The sequence below is a fragment of the Bos indicus x Bos taurus genome, chromosome 17, assembly GCF_003369695.1.
Source record: "Bos indicus x Bos taurus breed Angus x Brahman F1 hybrid chromosome 17, Bos_hybrid_MaternalHap_v2.0, whole genome shotgun sequence".
Classification (NCBI taxonomy): Eukaryota; Metazoa; Chordata; class Mammalia; order Artiodactyla; family Bovidae; genus Bos; species Bos indicus x Bos taurus.
Window position 1 is genome coordinate 28,199,700 of NC_040092.1, and position 21,623 is coordinate 28,221,322.

Genomic DNA, 21,623 nt, shown 5'->3' on the forward strand with positions numbered 1-21,623 from the left:
ACGTGCTAAAAGGCATTTATGAAGAAGCCACACCTAACATCACGCTCAATGGTGAAAGAGTGAAAGTTTTTCCCCTTGCATCAGGAAGAAGACAGGATGCCTGCTATCGCCACTGCCATCCACACTGTGCTGGAAGTTCTAGCCTGAAAGATCAGACAATAAAAATTAAAGGCCTCCAAGTCAGAAAAGAAGAAGTCTGTTCGTAGATGATAGGGTCTTTTTTAAAACTTTTTATTGTGTATTGGGGGTATAGCCAGTTACCAATGTTGTGATAGTCTCAGGTGAACAGCAAAGGGGCTCAGGATCCATTCTCCCCTAAACTCCCCTCCCATCCAGGTTGCCACATAACATTGAGCAGAGTTCCCTGTGCTATACAGTTGGTCCTTGTTGGTTATCCATTTTAAAATAGGATCTTATATACAGAAAGTCCCAAAGAATCCACAAGAAAACTACTAGAACTAATAAATGAGTTCAGCAAATTTTCAGGATAGAAGAACAACCCATAAAAATCAGTTGTGGTTCTACACACCATCAAGGAACAATTAAGAAATTAAGAAAATCATTCTCTTAAAGTAGCATCCAAAAAAATTACACAGAAATAGATTTAACCAAGGAAGTGAAAGAGTTGTATAATAAAAATGACAAAATATTGCTTAAAGGAATGAAAGAAGATGTAGATAAGTGGGATGACATCCTATGTTCATGTATTGGAAAACAATATTGCTAAGATACTACTACTCAGAGCAAACAAGATTCAATGCAATCGCTATCAAGATTACAATGGTCTTTCCTGCAGAAATGGTACTACTGATCCTTAAATCCATATGGGATTGCAAGGGGCACTGAATAACCAAAACAATATTGAGAAAGAAGAACAAAGTTGGAGGATTCACATTTTCCAATTTTCCCATAAAGCTATAGTTATCAAAACAATGTGGTGCTGGCATAAGGACATACAGATAGAACAATGGAATAGAATAGACAGAAAGACCAGAAATAAACTCTATGCCTATCAGTTCAGTTCAGTCGCTCAGTCATGTCCGACTCTCTGTAATCCCATGGACTGCAGCATGCCAGTATTCCCTGTCCATCACCAACTCCCCGAGCTTGCTCAAACTCATGTCCGTTGAGTCAGTGATGCCATCCAAGCATCTCATCCTCTGTCATCCCCTTCTCTTCCTGCCTTCAATTGTTGTCTTCAGTCCTCCTGTCTTCAATCAGTTGTCTATGACAGAGACAATTGATTTTCCACACAGGTGCTAGACTCTCAGTAGGTAAAGAATAGTTTCTTTAACAATTGGTGCAGGAACAACCAGATATTCACATGCAGAAGAATGAAGTTGGAGCCCCTACCTCACATCGTATGCAAAAGTTAACTCAAAATGGATCAGTAACCTAAATATAATGTCTAAAATCACAAAACTCTTAGAAGAAAAGAGGGGCAAAATTTCACGACCTTGTATTTGGTAATGGATTCTTAGAAATGACTTCAAAAGCAAAAGAAACAAAAAAAAACCAAAAAAGGATAAATTGGGCTTAATCAAAATTAAAGACTTTTGTACATCAAAGGTCATCACCAATAAAGTGAAAAGACAATTAATAATGGGAGAAAATATTTGAAAATCATATATCTGATAGGGGTCTACTATCCAGAATACATAAAGAATTCTTACAACTGAATAATGAAAAGGCAATCCAATTGAAAAATGGGCAAGGGACTTGAACAGACATTAATCCAAATAAATTATATAATTTCACCCAGTAGGATGGCAATTCAAAGTGAGTGGAAAATAACAAGTGTTTACAAGAATGTGCAGAAATTGGAATCCTTGTATATTGCTAACTGGAATGTAAAATGGCCCAGCTGTTTGGGAGACATTTTGGTGGTTCTTTAAAAAAGTTAAATACGGAACAGAATTACCATGAAAAAAGAAATTCCACTCCTAGGTATATATGACAAAGAATTAAATGTAGGTGTTCAAATACTTGTACATAGATGTTCATAGCAGCACTAGTCACACTAGACAAAATATAAAATACAAAAACTCAAACCTCTATTGGGTGAATAGATAAATTGTGGAATACCCATACAATACAATATTATTTTGCAATAAAAGGGAATGGAGTGCTGGCACATGCTACAACCCAGATGGACTTTGAAATCATCATGCTAATGAAAGAAGTCAGACACAAAAAAGGCAAAGATTCTGAGTCCATTACTTGAAATATCCAAAACAAGTAAATCATAGAGAGACAAGGTATATTGGTGGTTGTCAGTATGTGGGAGGATAGGGGAATAGGAAGTTCTTGTTAAGCATGGGTTTTATTTGGTGATGATGAAAATGTTTTAGATGTAGATGATGGTAGTTGCAAACTATTGTGAATGGACTAAATTTCAACAAATTGTTCATTAAAACAGTTAATTGAATGCTGCGTGCATTTCATCTCAAATGTGACATTATTCATTTGTGAAACACTATGATATCTGAGATTTGATCCAAACTAATGAAGTGAGAGTTGCTGCTGCTAAGTCACTTCAGTCGTGTCCGACTCTGTGCGACCCCATAGATGGCAGCCCACCAGGCTTCCCCGTCCCTGGGATTCTCCAGGCAAGAACACTGGAGTGGGTTGCCATTTCCTTCTCCAATGCATGAAAGTGAAAAGTGAAAGTGAAGTCGCTCAGTCGTGTCTGATTCTTAGCGACCCCATGGACTGCAGCCTACTAGGTTCCTCCATCCATGGGATTTTCCAGGCAAGAGTACTGGAGTGGGGTGCCATTGCCTTCTCCAATGAAGTGAGGGTAGAGATACAAAAAGTAAAAACAAAAACAAAGCACAACAGAGTCGGAAATGGATAGAAACCTGGAGTGTCAAGTTATTGCCGAAATCCATGTGAGAAACGAGGCTGGGCGCTTGGGTGGAGGAAGAGGCTAGAACCGAACAGCGCTGAGGTGTGTCTGTAGATAAAAGCAAGAAGACTGGGGAAAGAAAGAAATCCAGATTTTTATGTGAACCCTGGAGGCAGGGGTGTCTTTGCCGAGCTGCAGAGAACCGCGGGCGCGAATCAAGGGTTGCCCTTGGGAAATCATCTCCTTGTACACCTTAAACTCTACTTCACATGCCAATTGTATCTCAATAACATTGGGGATATACATATATTTATTTTTAAAGAAATTGCTATTCGGGCTTAATGCGCGCTGCACATTCGACACCAGTGGAGAAGCCGAGGAGGCGGGCCGTGCTCGGGCGTCTTCCTCCCGCGTCTTAAGTGTCTGATCTCCGAGGGACGCGAGGGCTTGGTCCGTCTCCACGCCCTGTCTGAGCGGGCTGGGTCCGAGGGCTGCCACGACCCGGGCTCTGCCGGCTCGGGGTCCTACCTGGTGACACCTGCCAGGTGCGCTGGGCGTCTCCGCCCGGCGCCCCGGCTGCTAGGGACTGATCTGGGGCAGGGAGAGGCGGGATAGGGCGGGGCGCGCGAGGCCACGCCCAGGAGGCGGCGCGCGGGAGCCCCCCAACCCTTGCTCCCAGCCCTATCGAGCTCCGGGCCATGGCGGCCGCCGAGCCCAAGCCCCCCACGGGGGCGGTTGCGGCCCGACGCCTGGCCCAGAGCTGCTGGTCCGCGTTCTGGGACTACGAGACACCCAAGGTGATCGTGGTGAAGAACCGGCGCTTGGGCATCGTGTACCGCGCGGTGCAGCTGCTCATCCTGCTCTACTTCGTGTGGTGGGTGCGCACGGGGCCGGGCGCGGGGAGGGGGCGCGTAGGGCGTCCGGCGGGAGGGGATGTCTGGCGGGTTCACAAGGGTGGGGAGTGCTCGCGGCCAAGGATGCTCGGAAGTCCCAGGTTGGAGGGGCAGCTCTGGGCTATGAGCAGGGAGAACGGATCGCAGGAGATGGAGAACGCGGGCGACCGCCGGGCTGGCTTCTCGGGCCCCCGCAAAGCCTACCCAGCCCTCGAGAGGCGGTGACGCAGCCTCGTTCCCGCCGGAGTCGAGCTCATTCGGCATGGGAGACGTCCCAGTCCTGTCCCAGGATCGTCCCGAGAATCGGCCCTGCCCGTCCGCACAGGTACGTGTTCATCGTGCAGAAGAGCTACCAGGACAGCGAAACGGGCCCCGAGAGCTCCGTCATCACCAAGGTCAAGGGCATCACCTTGTCAGAACACAAAGTGTGGGACGTGGAGGAGTACGTGAAACCACCGGAGGTGCGCAACCCGGGCCCCGCCCTGCACCCCGCGCACCACGAGGGTAGGACTGATCGGTGGCCGAGCTGCCCCGCCGGCCGACCGTCCCTTCTTTCTGAGCCCAGGGAGGCAGCGTGTTCAGCATCATCACCAGGATTGAGGTCACCCCCTTCCAGACCCTCGGAACATGCGCCGAGGTGAGGCTGCGTCGAAAGCAGAGCTGGGATGGGAGGGGCCCTGCCTGGTCAGCTGCGCCTGTCCGGCTCCTGAGCAAGCGGTCTCCTCCCTAGAGTATGAGGGTCAGCAACGCCACCTGCGACTCGGACGAGGGCTGTGTGGCTGGGCAGCTGGACATGCTGGGAAACGGTCAGTGTGCGCCAGCTGGGGGTGGGGGCGGGCCGCGCCCCTCGCCACCTGAGCGCGCGTCTGCCCGCAGGCCTGCGGACCGGGCGCTGCGTACCTTATTACTACGGGTCCTCCAAGACCTGCGAGGTGTCGGGCTGGTGCCCGGTGGAAGACGGGGCCTCAGTCAGGTGTGCGCGCCCGGTGACCCCACCCACCTGGGACCAAACTTCTTCGCTCCTTTCTCCTCACTGACCGGGGGAGTCGGGATGCGTTGGGGGAGGGGGAAGGGAAGGACAAAGCAGCTGGGAGGCTGGGAGAGGCTGTGGAAGGGGAGACTAAACACGCCCAGTCTGCCTCCTCAGCCAATTTCTCGGTACGATGGCCCCCAATTTCACCATCCTCATCAAGAACAGCATCCACTACCCCAAATTCCAGTTCTCCAAGTAAGAGCCATTAGGGTGTGGTGACAAGGGGTGGGCTGGGGTGGGAGTTGCCTCTTGGAATGTGTTGTTTGGGGGTGCATGTCTTCTCAGCATCTGATGCCAGTGGGCCTTGTCCTTAGGGGCAACATCGAGAACCGGAAGGGTGGCTACCTGAAGCACTGCACATTCCATGAAGTCTCTGACCTCTACTGCCCCATTTTCAAGCTGGGCTACATCGTGGAGCAGGCAGGGGAAAACTTCACAGAGCTGGCACACACGGTGAGGGTGCCCGAGAGCGGGCAGGACAATTGTCTGGCCAGGTGCTGGCTGTCACCTGCATACAAAGGGTCTCGTTACAGCGCAGTTCCTTTTCAGTTTTGGCCAGCCCCGGCCCTGCTCGGGTAGAGGAAAGAGAAACAAGATCAGCTGACCCATCTGGGTGTGTGGCTGCTGCTAAATTATTGACTTCTGGTCACAGTTGGCTGCTGGCACCCCTTGTGCCTTGGAAGCAGGGCACTCAATAAGCCCCCTTCCCCAGTGAGCTGCCCTGAGCTGCCTAGGGTGCCCAGAATATGCACCCCCATGGGCAACCTCAGTAGGACCCCAGGGTTGTTGAAAGTCCCCTGTGAGCCCGTCCTGACCCATCTCTGTGTCCACTTCTGGGCAGGGTGGTGTCATTGGGGTCATTATCAACTGGGACTGTGACCTGGACCTTTCAGCGTCAGAGTGCAACCCCAAATACTCCTTCCGGAGGCTGGACCCCAAGCACATCCCAGCTTCATCTGGCTACAACTTCAGGTATCTTGGCCTTTGGATGCTGGCTCCTTGTCTGCACTGGCTATGGAGGTCCAAGAACCAACAGGGCAGGTGCCCCAAGGCCCAGGGACGCCAGTAGTTGATGGTCTTGGAGCCACCCCATTGGGCAATGGGCGCACCCCGCTGTCATGCTTCCCAGCGCTCTTGCACCCGGGTCATCCCATCCCAGGTACTGACGTGCTTCTGGGTCATTCTGCCCTAGGTTCGCCAAGTATTACAAAATAAATGGCAGCATTACCCGCACACTCATCAAAGCCTATGGGATCCGCATTGATGTCATCGTGCACGGACAGGTAGGCCAGCCCACCCTGTTTACATGGGATCCGGCCGACCCAGTCTTGGTCTCCCCTACCACACCCCACACCTCCCTTGGGCCCCACCCCTGACTGTCTAAGGTAGTGCCTTTGCCCCCAGGCTGGGAAGTTCAGCTTGATTCCCACCATCATTAACCTGGCCACAGCGCTGACCTCCATTGGGGTGGTAAGAAAAGCACACTAAGGTTGGGGATGGGTGTGTGCCGGGGCGAGATGGGGGGCAGGTGCCAGGCCCTCATGCATCTGTCTTGCTGGCCTCAGGGCTCCTTCCTGTGCGACTGGATCTTGCTAACATTCATGAACAAAAACAAGGTCTACAGCCATAAGAAATTTGACAAGGTGTGTACTCCAAGGCACTCCTCAGGCAGCTGGCCTGTGACCCTGGCCCTTGTCTTGGGCCAGGCCCCTCCCCCACCCTATCCCTGCTCTCCAGACCCAGGCCAGGCTGGCCAACTGCAGGGTGAGGGGCAGAGCCAGGCCTGGGCTGTCCCACCTCCATGGCCTTGCCCCACCTCTGCCCCATCTGAGCAGATGGTGGATGCTCCTGAGCGGAGTGCGGGACCAGGGCTTTGTGCCTCCGAGCCTTCCCAACAGGACTGCGTGCTCACAGACGCCCGAGGTTTGGCCCAGCTCTGAGCCTACTTCCACCTTCTGCCACACTGCACTTAAGGCCTCGGGCGTGTCAGGGACCCCTGACATCTGAGGCCCCAGCACAGCCCCTGGCTCTCAAGGGCAGCACAGCTGGGACCATGGACATGGGCCCTGCCCATACACCTCAGCAAAACCAGCAGCCAAAGGGTTCCCATGCAGCTAGACCATGGGGTGACATGAATGCGACGACGACTCCTGCTCCATCTTATCCCCAACTGTAGGGGCAAGTCCCCACCTCCTCCCTAGCTGCCTTCCTCCCAGGCTTTTTGCTCCTGCCCACTCACCCAGACCTTCTGCTTGCCTCACAGCTAAGAAATCACACATCCACTGTGCAATAAAACTGTGACCAGAACCTTCTAGCCTCATCTTTGGGGGAGAAGTAGCTTGAGGCTCTTGACAAACACAGCATGGCAGGTCTCTGCACGTGGTGGGCGGTGGGTGTGCTGGGTCCTCATCTCCCCTAGCCAGCCTGGGCAGTGTGTGGGTGCACCTGCTGCCCCCAAATCCAGTCAGGTTACAACCAGGTCTCACGGGTGGATCAGTGGTGGGGGACACAGGCTGAGTGCATCCCAACACCTGTCCTTCAGCTTACTGTAGGCATCATCCCAGACCCCAAACCTCAAGATAGGGAAAAAGGGTGGTGTCTAGAGGAGGAAGAAAGCCAGGAGGCAGGCAATGAGAACTGTTCCCAAAGAAAACAAAAGCTCAGGCTGACACCAAAATGCCCACCCAGAACCCGAGGCTCTATTTAACATGGGGATGGGGGCCAGGGAAGGAATTGGGTCCTGGGGAACAGGAGCGGACACAGCAGCAGGGCGAGGTTGGAACAGCTGGCACCAGCCGGATCAGGCCTATGGATAATCTGGTTATGTCCTTGGATGCTACAATGTTCACTCCACTCAGCAGCTCTGACACAGCTTGGCCAGATGGCGGTTTCAGTTTTCTCAGCAATGGCAATGACCAGTGCACAGGTCTGAGGAGGCACAGTGCCTCCCACAGATTGTTTCACCTGTGACCCTGTCACAACCAAGGTCAGAGCTGGTCTTCCCACCTGCTGACTGGACCAGCACCACTCACTGGACCCAGCAACCCCCCCAAGAAGCCCCCCTCACCCCTGCAGATCCTCCTGTGCCTGTGATGTCAGCTCCATGGGCCACTCACATGCTCAGAGTTCCAGCTCTAGTTTTAGAGAAACTGGCTTTTCCAGTTGGGGTTGGGCTGTAGCTCAAGAATTCGGGCCAGGGGCTCAGGTTTCCCATCCCCCACCATGAGAGTGACCCTGGGACCTCCACCACCCCCAAATACCCCCAGCCCCAAAGCTGGCCTCTGAGGGAACCATTGGGAGCTGTGGTGCCCCTGCCCTGCTGCAGGGAGGGGGTGAGCCACACAGCCCCAGCTCCTCGCTGCTCGGTGCTCCCCTGGGACTTGTCTGGCTCCATTTCCAGGAAGACTGGTTAGTCCTCCTCCCCCACCCAGCCCTAATTTGATTTGATCTCCATCTGGGGGCTGCCGGGCGCCATCACCTTCCAAGCAGAGTCAAGTTTCCTGCAGTCACTGGACCTGGACGTGCCAGTGGGCAACAGCAGTACCCAGCCGACAAACCTAGCCGGACAGACGTCAGTTACTAAGTCTTTTTTCCTCCTTCCTTCCAGAGACCCAGGCGCGAGCACACACACACACAGTAAAGACTCTAGGAAATGTAGAAGTCAAAGTGTAAATTAGGTAACAGGGACAGATCTAAACCAGGCTCCAGAGCCAACAGTGCGACTTCCACTGCCCACCTGTTTGGGTTTCTGAGTTTATGATTTATATTTAATGTGCTTGCTGCCTTGCCAATCTGACTGATTTTCTTCTGCTTTCAGTCGCATTTAGTTAAAAATGAGGTGCAGGCAGGCAGTCTTATGTTTTGAGGTTGCTGGAGGAACACAGGGAGCAACTCCTGCTCAGCAGAGGGTTCCCTGGGCTGCTGGCAGGCAGACTCTCCAAGCCAGCTCCGTCCTGGAGGGGAAAACAGCACAGTCCACATCTCTGTGAAGCAACAGGGTGCTGAACACACTGGTGGTGCCACCTTTTAAAGGCGGCACAGGCCAAGGACCCTCTTTGCCTCAGGCAGTCAGAGGCTGGACAGGCCCTTGGGGTCAGAGGTCTCGGACTGACTCAAGGCTGAGGCAAGAACACAGTGGCCTCCATCCTGATAGCATTTCTGTTGCCCTTTTCTCCGTCCTCTTCCCCCACCGCTCAGAGCTGAAGCAAAGAACCTTGTGTCGCACATGAAGAAATACTTTTTGAGAATCCAGGTGCTGAATATGATGTCAGAGTCTGCGATAACGGTGTACCTCATCCCCCTGGGGCCCCAGGCCTCCTGCTGCGGTGGTCCCCTCACAGCAGGTGCAGAGGGAGAGGTGCTGGGCCCCTCTGTGGCTGAGCCCCAGTCTGAGTCCCGCCCCCTACTCAGCCTTCCTGCCCCCAGCCCAGTCTCGCTGCTGTTGACGAGGTGACTGCGCCATACACAAACAGCCCAGCAGACCTCACTCTGACCCTGAGTGAGGGTCAGAGAAGCCCAAGCCCCTGAGCTCAGTGTATGAGAGACGCCCAGGTGACCGCGGGTTCAGCCAGGATCCCTGGCACACAGCCCACAAGCTGCCAGCACAGAGTGTAGGACAGCACTACTCCTGGAAGCCGGGGCTGCACACTCCGCTCAGGCACCCCTTCGCCCTGGGTCTGGCTTCCAGCCCTCTTCAGAGTCTCAGCTCAAACAGAGGACCTCCGAGGGCACCCCAGGTCAGCAAAGGAGGGGGCAGCAAGGGCTGAGGCTGCAGGAAGGGCCCTGCAGCAGCAGCAGAGTGTGTTCATCCAGTGAGAAACCAGCCCTGGGACCCCCTCGCTGGAAACGCTTCCTGGGCCTAAAGAGGGCTGCCCTGCTTGAGGCAGGGAACCCCAGAGCCGGGAAGTGAAGTCAATTCTTGCTCTGACTGGTTCACACTTCTGGGCTGTGTGACCTGCTCCCCGAGGGCCGCCCTCCTGGGTGCCCGTCTTGGGTGTGGGACATGGGAGCAGAGAACAGGGACACTGCCCAGACTGCTAATGGCCCACTTGGGGGTTCTGAAGCTGCAGCCAATCCAGGGTCTCCTTGAGGTATGACATGCCATAGTGCTGGGAGATGTTCTGGAAGATTCCGATCTGTTCCATGAAGACCTACAGAAATGACCAGTCATAGTGAGACCTAGTCCCAGAGGAGGCACAGGGAGGCAAGGCCAAGGCTCAGAGACGACAAATGGCCCGGGGTGGGAGAGGGAGGAGAGGGGTGGGCAGCAGGGGCGGCTGTCCATGGGAGCCCCCACCTTAGTGTGGATGGTGAGGGAGAAGCCCCCCGCACAGCTGCAGTACACGGCCATGTTGGTCTCCTTCACACCCCGGCACTTCAGGCAGACCTGCAAGGAGAAGCGGCCCCCGTCAGAGCCTCCCCGCCCCAGGCCAGAGCCGGCCAGTCACTTGGCACCGGACAGGCTTTTCACAATTACAAATAAAATCTGAGACTTGATATGGGCTTTATCCAAACATGCCAACTGCTTCCCAACACCCTCCCTGTGGACACCTCCCTTTGACTCTGGGTCTGCGGTCCCCTATCCATCACACCAGGCACCAGCTGTTCCCTGCCTGAACCCCAACACCTCCCTTGGGTCTTCACTCCCCCATCGAAGGCTGAAAGCTTCCCTCTTTCACACACACACTGCCTGTCAGGTCTTTACTCTGCCCGTTACTTTCTTGTCTTGTTTACTGTCCGTCTCCCTCTACTAGAATAAAGGTCCATGAAGCCAGCAATCGGCCCCTATAGGTGCCCAACAGATGCTATAAGAAAGAGTCAGCTGGGCCCGTGGACGAGGCCTGACCCAGGAGGTATCACCTTGGAGGATCAGGCTACAACTTGAGACTTGCACACACATAAGAGGTGTGAGAGCTCTCACACCTCTCACATAGGAGATGAGAGCTCCTATGGGTGCAAACTGCTTACTGATGAGGCCTCCACCTACTGGAGGGGTGGTCAGACTGGTTGCAGACCCAGCACTAGGCCCGCTGCTCACCAGGTCCTGCAGGGTAAAGGCCATCAGCTTCTTCTGTAGGGCTTCCACCAGGGCCATCTCAATGACTGATGAGTCGTAGGCAACCTGACAGTTGGAGCAGAGCCACTGAGGCAGCACGGTCCCATCCTGGACAGACAGGTAAAGGGACAGGTCACCTTCCTTGGTCCCCAGTGCTGAGAAGGGATGGAGGGATTCTCAAGAAGTGTGCCACCACGCTCACAGCTCCAGGGCACACTCATGTCTCCACTGTCATCACCCATGTGATTACCAGGACAAGGTTCTGGCATGTGGCAGCTGAGTGGCCTGAAAAAGGGTGCTTGTTTCTAATTCACATCAGAGTTGGTTGGGGGCCCTGCAGGAATCCCTGACCCGCTGAGGCCTGGATATTCTGACTGGACCAGCAAGGGGCCTGAGGGAGTCGGCCCACCTGAGAGAAGGAGGGGTCTTTGCACAGGTCCAGGTCCCGGCAGAAGTTACAGTTGTGGCAGATGACCTCAGGGAGCACGTAGGAACGGCAGGGGTCTCGGAACTGGGCCTCCTCTGAGAACTCGCCTACGTCTACCAGGCGCAGCAGGTCTCGGGTTAGCTTGTTCACCTGGTTTGTGATGTTGGTGTCCAGAGACAGGACCTGCGGAGAACAGAGCCCATGTCAGGGACGGCTCCCAGCCCTCCCTGCGGCTGTCTGGACCAGAAAACCCCACAGCCAGTTCTTTAAGCTACAGTTTCTGAGAAGCATCTCAGCTCTTCCTTTTCCTGTTAGAAGCATCAAAGGTAAGAAGTGCCTCCTGCCCATCAGTGATTCCCCAAGTTAAGGTCACAGGCATGGAGGCGCTGTCCCCAGGCCTCAGGGTGTCTGGGACATACCAAAGCATGCTCTACCTGTCACCCTTAGGGACTCTTTCTTCCTCAATGAAGAGCAGCCCCAAGTTCACCAGAGCTTTACCATCTCAAATGCAAAGGGGCTGACTTCAACCTTCCATGGTGGAGGGATTTCCAGGCCAGCCCAGAAAAGTCCCTGTAGCACACATGTGTGTTACAGCCTGCGGTGTGGACGTGGGAAGTCTGGCTCCCACCGTGGTGCTGGCAGAGCCATAGGAGTCATCAAGCTTCCTGTCTGTAAATGAGAGGACAGGACCAACATCTTCCCCAGGCCTCTCCCAGCCCTAAAGCTCCTGTCCTAGCACAACGCTAAGAACACAGAACCAAACACCACTTAGAAAACACGTCTCTGAGGGGAGTGTTTATGGTCAATGTGAAGCAAAGTGGGTGAATTTGAAAGTACATTTACAATGAAGAAGGGTGGCCTATTGGGAAGTATTGTTTAAAATATATATACATTACACATATCCCTTACATAGAGAGAACACTGGACTTAATTAAGAGATTAAAAAGATGAAAGTGAATTTACCAAACATGAAAGAAGAAGTGATACTGTTCTATACATAGTATCTTCCAGAAAACACAAGAGGGAGAACACTTCTAACTTCACTTGGAAGGCCAGCATCACCTAGGTACCAACACCAGTCAAAGACTGTGTAAGGTAACTAGTGACTGTTATGTGCACAGACTCAAATATCCTCAACAAAATACAGGCAAATTGAGCCCACTGATATTTTGACCAAGTGGGATTTACCCCCAGAATGCAAGGCTGGATCAACACTAGAAAATCAGTGCAATTCACCATATCAACAGACTAACGAATAAAAGCCAATATGATTATTTCAACTGAGGGAGAAAAAGTCCTAAACAAAATTCAACAACCATCCTTGATTAAAACTCTCAGGATGGGACTTCTTTGGGGATCCAGTGGTTAAGACTCTTGTGGTTCCAAAAACAGAAATATAGACCAATGGAACAAAATAGGAAGCCCTAAAATAAACCCATGCCCCTCTGGGTACCTTATTTTTGACAAAGGAGGCAAGAATATACAATGAGGCAAAGATAGCCTCTTCAATAAGTGGTGCTACGAAAACTGGACAGCTGCATGTAAAAGAATGAAATTAAAACACTTTCTAACACCATCAGATCAGATCAGATCAGTCGCTCAGTCGTGTCCGACTCTTTGTGACCCCATGAATCGCAGCACGCCAGGCCTCCCTGTCCATCACCAACTCCCGGAGTTCACTGAGACCCACATCCATCAAGTCAGTGATGCCATCCAGCCATCTCATCCTCTGTCGTCCCCTTCTCCTCCTGCCCCCAATCCCTCCCAGCATCAGAGTCTTTTCCAATGAGTCAACTCTTCGCATGAGGTGGCCAAAGTACTGGAGTTTCAGCTTTAGCATCATTCCTTCCAAAGAAATCCCAGGGCTGGACTGGTTGGATCTCCTTGCAGTCCAAGGGACTCTCAAGAGTCTTCTCCAACACCACAGTTCAAAAGCATCAATTCTTCGGCGCTCAGCCTTCTTCACAGTCCAACTCTCACATCCATACATGACCACAGGAAAAAATATAGCCTTGACTAGACGAAACTTTGTTGGCAAAGTAATGTCTCTGCTTTTGAATATGCTATCTAGGTTGGTCATAACTTTCCTTCCAAGGAGTAAGCGTCTTTTAATTTCATGGCTGCAGTCACCATCTGTAGTGATTTTGGAGCCCAGAAAAATAAAGTCTAACACTGTTTCCACTGTTTCCCCATCTATTTCCCATGAAGTGATGGGACCGGATGCCATGATCTTCGTTTTCTGAATGTTGAGCTTTAAGCCAACTTTTTCACTCTCCACTTTCACTTTCATCAAGAGGCTTTTGAGTTCCTCTTCACTTTCTGCCATAAGGGTGGTGTCATCTGCATATCTGAGGTTATTGAGATTTCTCCCGGCAATCTTGATTCCAGCTTGTGTTTCTTCCAGTCCAGCGTTTCTCATGATGTACTCTGCATATAAGTTATATAAGCAGGGTGACAATATACAGCCTTGATGAACTCCTTTTCCTATTTGGAACTAGTCTGTTGTTCCATGTCCAGTTCTAACTGTTGCTTCCTGACCTGCATACAAATTTCTCAAGAGGCAGATCTGGTGGTCTGGTATTCCCATCTCTTTCAGAATTTTCCACAGTTTATTGTGATCCACACAGTCAAAGGCTTTGGCATAGTCAATAAAGCAGAAATAGATGCTTTTCTGGAACTCTCTTGCTTTTCCCATGATCCAGCGGATGTTGGCAATTTGATCTCTGGTTCCTCTGCCTTTTCTAAAACCAGCTTGAACATCAGAGAGTTCACGGTTCACATATTGCTGAAGCCTGGCTTGGAGAATTTTGAGCATTACTTTACTAGCGTGTGAAATGAGTGCAATTGTGTGGTAGTTTGAGCATTCTTTGGCATTGCCTTTCTTTGAGATTGGAATGAAAACTGACCTTTTCCAGTCCTGTGGCCACTGCTGAGTTTTCCAAATTTGCTGGCATATTGAGTGTAGCACTTTCACAGCATCATCTTCAGGATTTGGAATAGCTCAACTGGAATTCCATCACCTCCACTAGCTTTGTTCATAGTGATGCTTTCTAAGGCCCACTTGACTTCACATTCCAGGATGTCTGGCTCTAGGTCAGTGATCACACCATAGTGATTATCTGGGTTGTGAAGATCTTTTTTGTACAGTTCTTCTGTGTATTCTTGCCACCTCTTCCACAAAGGTAAACTCAAAATGGATTAAAGACCTACATATAAGAGCAGAAACTATAAAACTCTTAGAGGAAAACATAGGCAAAATACTCAATGACATAAATCAAAGTAGGATCCTCTATGACCCACCTCCTAGAGTAATGGAAATAAAAACAAAAGTAAACAAGGGGAACCTAATTAAAAGCTTTTGCACAGCAAAGGAAACTATAAACAAGGCGAAAAGAGCCCTCCGAATGAGAGAAAACAGCAAATGAAACAGCTGACAAAGGATTAATTTCCAAAATATACAAGCAGCTTATAGAACTCAATGCCAGAAAAACAAACAACCCAATCAAAAAGTGGGGAAAAGACCTAAATAGACATTTCTCTAAAGAAGACATACAGATGGCTAACAAACACATGGAAAGATGCTCAACATCACTCATTATTAGAGAATGCAAATCAAAACTACAATGAGATATCACCTCACACTGGTTAGAATGGCCATCATCAAAAAGTCTACAAACAATAAATGCTGGAGAGGGTATGGAGAAAAGGGAACTCTCTTGCACTGCTGGTAGGAATATAAATTGATACAGCCACTATGGAAGACAGTATGGAGATTCCTTAAAAAAATCTAGGAATAAAACCACCATATGACCCAGCAATCCCACTCCTAGGCATACACCCTGAGGAAATCAAAATTGAAAAAGACACATGTACCCCAATCGTAGCACTATTTACAATAGCTAGAACATGGAAGCAACCTAGATGTCCATCAACAGATGAATGGATAAAGAGGTTGTGGTACAAATACACAGTGGAATATTACTCAGCCATAAAAAGGAACACATTTGTGTCAGTTCTAATGAGGTGGATGAACCTAGAGCCTATTATACAGAGTGAAGTAAGTTAGAAAGAGAAAGATAAATATTGTATACTAATGCCTATATATGGATCTAAAAAGATGGTTCCAAAGAATTTCTCTGCAGGGCAGCAATGAAGAAAGACACAGAGAACAGACTTATGGACAACTGGAGAGGGGAGGAGAGGGTAAGATGTATGGAGAGAGTAACATGGAAACTTATGTTACCATATGTAAAATAGATAGCCAATGGGAATTTGCTGTATGGCTCAGGGAACTCAAACAGGGGCTCTGTATCAACCTAGAGGGGAAGGATGAGGAGGGAGATGGAAGGGAAGTTCAAGATGGAGGGGACATATATATACCTATGGCTGATTCATGTTGAGGCTTGACAGAAAATAACAAAATTCTGTAGAGCAATTATCCTTCAATTAAAAAGCAAATAAATTTTTTAAAATCCATAAAAAAGAAAAAGACTCTGCTTCCACTGCAGGGGGCACAGACTGGATCCCTGGTCGGGGAACTAAGTACCACATGCCGCAAGATGCGGCCGAAAAACAAACTTACTCTCAGGAAATGACCATTATCAAGGCACCAAGGAACCTTCTCAACCTGCTTCAGGGTGTCCCTTCAACAGTCTACAGAGGATTTTTTTTTTAAACGGAAACTGATATACTGATTTGAAATTCGTAAGTAAAGGCAAATTAAGTCAAAATAATTTGAAAAAAAGAATAAAGATAAAGCATTCACACTACCTGGTTTCAAAACTTATTGATAAAGTTACAGAAATTAAGACAGTGTGGTGTTTTAGAATAGACAGACATGTAAACCCAGAAACAGATCCATATACATACACAGCCAGTTAAGCTTTGAAAAAAGCACAAACATAATTAAATGGAGAAAGGCGAATTTTTTAACAAATGGTGCTGGAATAAGTGGATATGCTTATGCACAAATATGAAAGTGTTAGGCACTCAATCGCGGGTAACTCTTTGAGACCACATGGACTATAGCCTGCCAGGCTCCTCAGTCCATGGGATTTCTCCAGGCAAGAATACTGGAGAGGGTTGCTATTACCTTCTCCAGGGGATCTTCCCAACTCAGGAGTTGAACACAGGTCTCCTGCATTATAGGCAGACCCTTTATTGACTGAGCCACTAGGGAAGCTTCAATTTATAACATACACATTGTACAAAAATTAACTCAAAATGGACTGACTAAATATAAAACCTAAAACTATAAAAATTCTAGAATAAAACATAAGTGACAAGCTTTGTGACTTTGGTTAAAACAAAGATTTCTTATATATGACATCAAAAGCTCAACCCTTAAAAAGTGAACGATTAGATCAAAACTAAGATCCATTGCTCATTGAAAAATACTGTCAAGGAAATTTTGAAAAGGCAAGGCAAAGTCTGGGAAGAAATATTTGGAAATCACACATTTGACAAAGGACTTATATCCAGAATATATTAAGAACTCTCAAAACTCAACAATAAGAATAACAACCCAATAACTGACTCACTTTGCTGTACACCTGAAACTAACACAATATTGTAAATCAACTATACTCCAATAAAAATTATTAAAAAAAAAAAAAAAAGTTCTTAATAATGGGCAAAAGATCTGAACATTTCACCAAAGACAAAGAGCAAACAAACACATGAATAAAATCTCCACATCATTAGTATTATGCAAAGTAAAAGTGATTCAGTCATGTCCGACTCTTTGTGACCGCATGGTCCATGAATTCTCCAGGCCAGAATACTGGAGTGGGTAGCCTCTCCCTTCTCCAGGGGGTCTTCCCAACCCAGGTATCGAACCCAGGTTTCCCACATTGCGGGTGGATCCTTTACCAGCTGAGCCACAAGGGAAGCCCAAGAATACTGGAGTGGGTAGCCTATCCCTTCTGCAGCAGATCTTCCTGACCCAGGAATCGAACCAGGGTCTCCTGCATTGCAGGCAGATTCTTTACCAACTGAGCTAACAGGGAAGCCCAGTAGTATTAGGGAAATGCAAGTTAAAAACATGATGATATACCACTACACATCTATTTGGACAGATAAAACCTTGAAAATTAACAATTAAAGTTCCAGCGGGGTGTGGAGCAGTTGGACTATAGTCACTCACCACCGATGAGAATGCAAAACAGCCACTTTACAAAACACGATATGACCCAGAAATTCCCCTGCTGGGTTTTTACTTGAAAGAAATGAAACTTATGTTCACACAAAAACCTATATGAGAATGTTTATAGTGGCTTTATTGGCAGTCACCCATAAGCGCAAACAATCTGAATGTCCTTTAATCGGGAAGCTGTGGTCCTCCCATACAGTGGAGCACTAGTCAGCAATGGAAAGGAACAAGCAACAACATGGAGGAACCCCAGGTGCGTTTTGCTCAGTGAAGGAAATCAGACCTAAAAGGCTACGTGACCAACCACTCCACTCGTATGACATTCTGGAAGAGGTTTCAACGCAGGGACAGAAGACAGATTGGTGGTTCCAGGGATGCAGGCGAGAGGAGAGGCTGAGTCCCAAGGGGAAGCAAATGGAAAAACTCTCAGGGGTGGAGAACGTTCTGTACTTTGCTGTTGGTGGCCAGTTCACATATCCATATGTGAAAACACAAACAACCGCACTTCACAGAGAAAAATTTTAAAAGTAAATAAACATAGGGACATGGGGGCTTCCTTGGTAGCTCAGTGGTAAAGAATCTGCCTGCCAATGTAGTAGACACGGGTTCAATCCCTGATCCGGGAAGATCCCACAAGCTGAAGAGCAGTAAGCCCATGAGCCACAACTACTGAGCCTGTGCTCTAGAGCCCAGGAGCTGCAACAACTGAGCCTTCGGGCCACAAGTACTGGAGCCTGTGTGCTCTAGAGCCTATGTTCTACAACAAGAGAAGCTGCCATAAAGAGAAGCCTTTGCACCGCAATGAAGAATAGCCCCTGCTCACCTCAACTAGAGAAAACCCAAAGAGCAACGAAGACCCAACACAGCCATAATACATAAAATTTTAAAAATAAAAAACAAACATAGAAACAGACAGATCAGCACGTACCAGGGGTGGGGAACTTTGGAGAATGATGTACGACTCTGTATCCTGACTGTGGTGGTGAATACATGACTGGCTGCCCCATGAAATGCACTCTAAAAATGGTAAATTTCACTGTATGTAAATTATACTTTAATAAAAATAGAACTTAAAAATTCTGAAGTCTACCAAGGAGTTAAAGTGTTATATTAAGCCATTTCTTAACCACCATGAGAAGTCACTTGATCACTGTGAAACAGAGTGCTGGGAGGTAACTTAATGGACAGTAAAGTGCTCTGTAAGGGGACGCCTGCCAGGTCCTTATCTGGTAACATTATCCCTCATTTGAATCAGCCTACCTTTCCCAGAAGGCATTCAGCGTCCGAGCAAGCTCTCCTCTTAGGTTCCACAGCAGCCCGGATGCTGTGGGTGCCCTGTCCAGTTCCTGGTCTGGCCCACTGGCCTCATGTGACCCACGAGCTGGCTCTGCTGTCCCACTGCTCACCTTTCACAGCACCGCCCCGTCACCCCTCCTCCCAGGGGCTCTGTATCCCTCTGCCCAGACTTCATTCTTCCGTCAGATCCACCCACTGCCAGGCCCTCTCGGTCCTCATGGTCTCAGCCCAGGACCCATGAGAGGTCCTTTCTCACCTGCCCCTGCCCTGAACTCACCTCTTGGCACCTGTGCTCTCTGAGCTCACCTGTGCCCTCCAGGGGAGTGTGAGCTCTGTGAGGACAGGGGTCTTTCCCATAGCGACGGCACAGACTGGGTGCAGTGGGTGTTTGTGGAATAGAGGAGTGACTTGCACACCCATCAGTGGGAGTGTCCTCACCTTGCACACGTATTTGATGAACTCCAGAGCAGGGTTATTGAGCAGCAGGTGAGAACCGGGGAGAACAGGAAACATTTCTGAGAGCTCAGTAGAGTTCCGAGAGCCTGTGACTTTCTTCTGAATCTTCTGAGTGATGGTGAAGAAGTTCTGAGTGAGTTCATTTGCCACATAATCTTGTGAGAAGGTGATCATTCCTGGGAGAGAAGCAACATGGCGCCTGCTCGCTACCTCACAGGGCGGCAAGGACACCAAGGGAAGGAGATGGGGACCCTGAGAAGCACACACTGGTGGCCTCACACAGCAAGGATGCTCACCAGGAAGGGCTCCGGCCTCCCCCTGGGCCTCCTGGGAGAGCTGGCTGGCTCCCCTCCTCCTCACGGGGGTGCTCCCTGGGGTGCTGCGCCTCAGTTCCTCCTTCATGCTGTGGTACACGGCCACGATGTATGCTGCAGAGAGAGGGCAGGCTCAGGCCACGAGAGTCGGCGACGCCTCACACATCCCAGAATCCGGAGGTACCCTGTGGCTGGTCCCGCTGCTAGCCAGACAAGGCTGAAATGTCATTATTGGTGATGATTCTATTTGCTGCACTGAGATGAGCCAGAGTCAATTAGACAAACAGGAACAATCAGGGCACTCTCTGAGGCCCAGGTTCACGCTTAGCGACTGCTGCACAGCTGAGGCAGCAAGCACCAACCTTCACACCAACTGGTGCAAAAGAGGGCTCACCTTGCCTCTTGGGGTCAACACACTTCTCCAAAAACTCCACGGGTCCACTCGTTCCAAAAGAGAACTTGAGAAGGTGAAGAACTCAAATATAAATTGACAGGGGATAAAATAATCATAAGCAGAACTCCCTCTGTCGCTATATACACAGATGTACCTGTATCTATGTCTGCTGACAATTTATGATGCTCTTCATCAACTCTTCTATTCTATTGATTAGTTCTGAATTACAATGTGTGCTTAACTTCTCATTTCTTTTTCACATCAACCTAAATAACTTGGTTTGCAAACACTAAACTTTTATTTCTTTTTTTAAATTTTGATTGGAGTATAGTTGATTTACCATGTGGTGTTAATAATGACCACTAATGCCTTTAGCCCCAAATGAAAATATAGGGGTTTCTCACACTAGAAGTTAAGCCTGAGAGACCAGCCAGTGGGGCAGCTGATTTAGGAGTATCTAAACTCCTCTACTTTGGCCACCTCATGCGAAGAGTTGACTCACTGGAAAAGACTCTGATGCTGGGAGGGATTGGGGGCAGGAGGAGAAGGGGACGGCAGAGGATGAGATGGCTGGATGGCATCACTGACTCGATGGACGTGAGTCTGAGTGAACTCTGGGAGTTGGTGATGGACAGGGAGGCCTGGTGTGCTGCGATTCATAGGGTCGCAAAGAGTCAGACACGACTGAGTGAATGAACTGAACTGAAACTCCTCTACATGGGATCTCCTTTAGTCACTGTAAGTGTACATGCACAACCTCGGGGGTGGGACTATGAAGCCTTTGTGATGCCCCAGGGCAGCCTTCCTCACCATGGGGTTCTGTGAGAGGTCTGGGGCCTGGGCAGAGCCCGAGGGTCTTCTTTCTGCCTCTCACAGTGCTATGCAGCCAGGGCACGCACGCTGGGCAGGCTCCCACCAGGGCCACATTATTCCCACCGCATGACTCAGATGTGATGGTGAGTGTGGACCCCTCACCTGAAACGATCATGAGGAAGTAGCTCTGGCAGGAGGCTGCCTGGGGCAGGAACTGCAGGATGTTCCAGTTGTTTTCCAGCAAGTCCTCGACATCCAGTTCCTGTGTGCCTCCCTCGTCCTCCTCCTCCTCCTCCTCCTCGTCCTCGTCCTCCTCCTCCTCAGGTTCCCCCTGCTGTGCTCTGCCCTCTTCTGGGGAGTCCTGCTTTGACACAAAGACAATCCCAGTAATGTCTGCCCACAGCACCACCGCATGGTGGGGAGTGTCCCAGCGGAGCCTGGGTCTGTCTTGTGTCCTGTTCATCTAGTCGTTCCAGCCCCCAAGCCCAAGATTCCTGCAGGACGGCTCCAAGAACAAGGTCATGTACAGAATGTACCTGGTACATTCTCAGTAAGGCACTGACTGTTACTTTCATTTGCTGTTTCACAGGATTCACTTTAAAATTATTCAATTCGCACTTCTCAAGACGGGAAGAATCAAGGGTGCTTCCTGGGTGACCACCTCTCTTGTTGAATTCTGGATCTCTTCCTGGGACGGTCACAGTTCTGAGAACTGATCCTTAGGTAGGTTGATAAGGAGTCCAGGCCCCTCAAGAAGGAGAAAGGGGTCTGGGGCTCTCAAGGAAGAGCAAAGGACAAACAATTTTTTCTACACTGCTTTGTCTTAGTCAATATAACAATGTATCTTGCTCCTTAACAAGAGCCTTCTGACTAATCTTGTTATCTTTAGACATATGTTGTGGGAGTGGTCTGCTAAGACCTCTCTATTGTTAGTTCTAATCTT

At 49.6% G+C, this 21,623-nt stretch overlaps 2 protein-coding genes across 5 annotated transcripts in view; one reads left to right on the top strand and one right to left on the bottom strand.

Annotated features, from left to right (window-relative positions):
• Window positions 1-3,482: 3,482 nt before the first annotated feature.
• P2RX2 (purinergic receptor P2X 2) lies at window positions 3,483-7,081 on the top strand. 3 transcript variants are annotated; one of them, XM_027567136.1, is made up of 12 exons: window positions 3,488-3,722; window positions 4,067-4,202; window positions 4,307-4,378; window positions 4,472-4,547; window positions 4,618-4,714; window positions 4,889-4,969; window positions 5,089-5,227; window positions 5,616-5,746; window positions 5,967-6,057; window positions 6,179-6,244; window positions 6,340-6,417; window positions 6,610-7,081. In XM_027567136.1, the coding sequence occupies exons 1-12, from the start codon at window positions 3,547-3,549 to the stop codon at window positions 6,712-6,714; spliced, it is 1,248 nt and encodes a 415-aa protein (XP_027422937.1). In that variant the 5' UTR covers window positions 3,488-3,546; the 3' UTR covers window positions 6,715-7,081. The 3 variants fall into 3 exon arrangements, with proteins under 3 accessions (XP_027422938.1, XP_027422936.1, XP_027422937.1); XM_027567135.1 differs by having other exon boundaries at window positions 3,485-3,722; window positions 6,340-7,081; XM_027567137.1 differs by lacking the exons at window positions 4,307-4,378; window positions 4,472-4,547 and having other exon boundaries at window positions 3,483-3,654; window positions 6,340-7,081.
• Window positions 7,082-8,424: 1,343 nt separating this feature from the next.
• Window positions 8,425-21,623, bottom strand: part of POLE (DNA polymerase epsilon, catalytic subunit) — a 61,062-nt gene continuing 47,863 nt past the window's right edge. Inside the window, exons 43-49 of one of the 2 annotated variants that reach the window (XM_027567138.1) lie at window positions 20,843-21,044; window positions 19,456-19,587; window positions 19,142-19,335; window positions 11,239-11,439; window positions 10,812-10,937; window positions 10,071-10,160; window positions 8,425-9,924 (exon numbers count right to left, since the gene is read on the bottom strand). In XM_027567138.1, coding sequence (XP_027422939.1) covers window positions 9,811-9,924; window positions 10,071-10,160; window positions 10,812-10,937; window positions 11,239-11,439; window positions 19,142-19,335; window positions 19,456-19,587; window positions 20,843-21,044 — 1,059 coding nt within the window. In that variant the 3' untranslated portion in view covers window positions 8,425-9,810. The remainder of the gene's footprint in view (window positions 9,925-10,070; window positions 10,161-10,811; window positions 10,938-11,238; window positions 11,440-19,141; window positions 19,336-19,455; window positions 19,588-20,842; window positions 21,045-21,623) is intronic. The other variant, XM_027567140.1, reaches the window with a different exon arrangement.

Coding starts and splice junctions, on each gene's coding strand:
- P2RX2 (XM_027567135.1), top strand. CDS start 3,547: ATGGCGGCCGCCGAGCCCAAGCCCCCCACGGGGGCGGTTGCGGCCCGA. Junction 5,747..5,966: donor TCATCTGGCTACAACTTCAG/GTATCTTGGCCT, acceptor ATTCTGCCCTAG/GTTCGCCAAGTATTACAAAA. Junction 6,245..6,339: donor CGCTGACCTCCATTGGGGTG/GTAAGAAAAGCA, acceptor TGCTGGCCTCAG/GGCTCCTTCCTGTGCGACTG.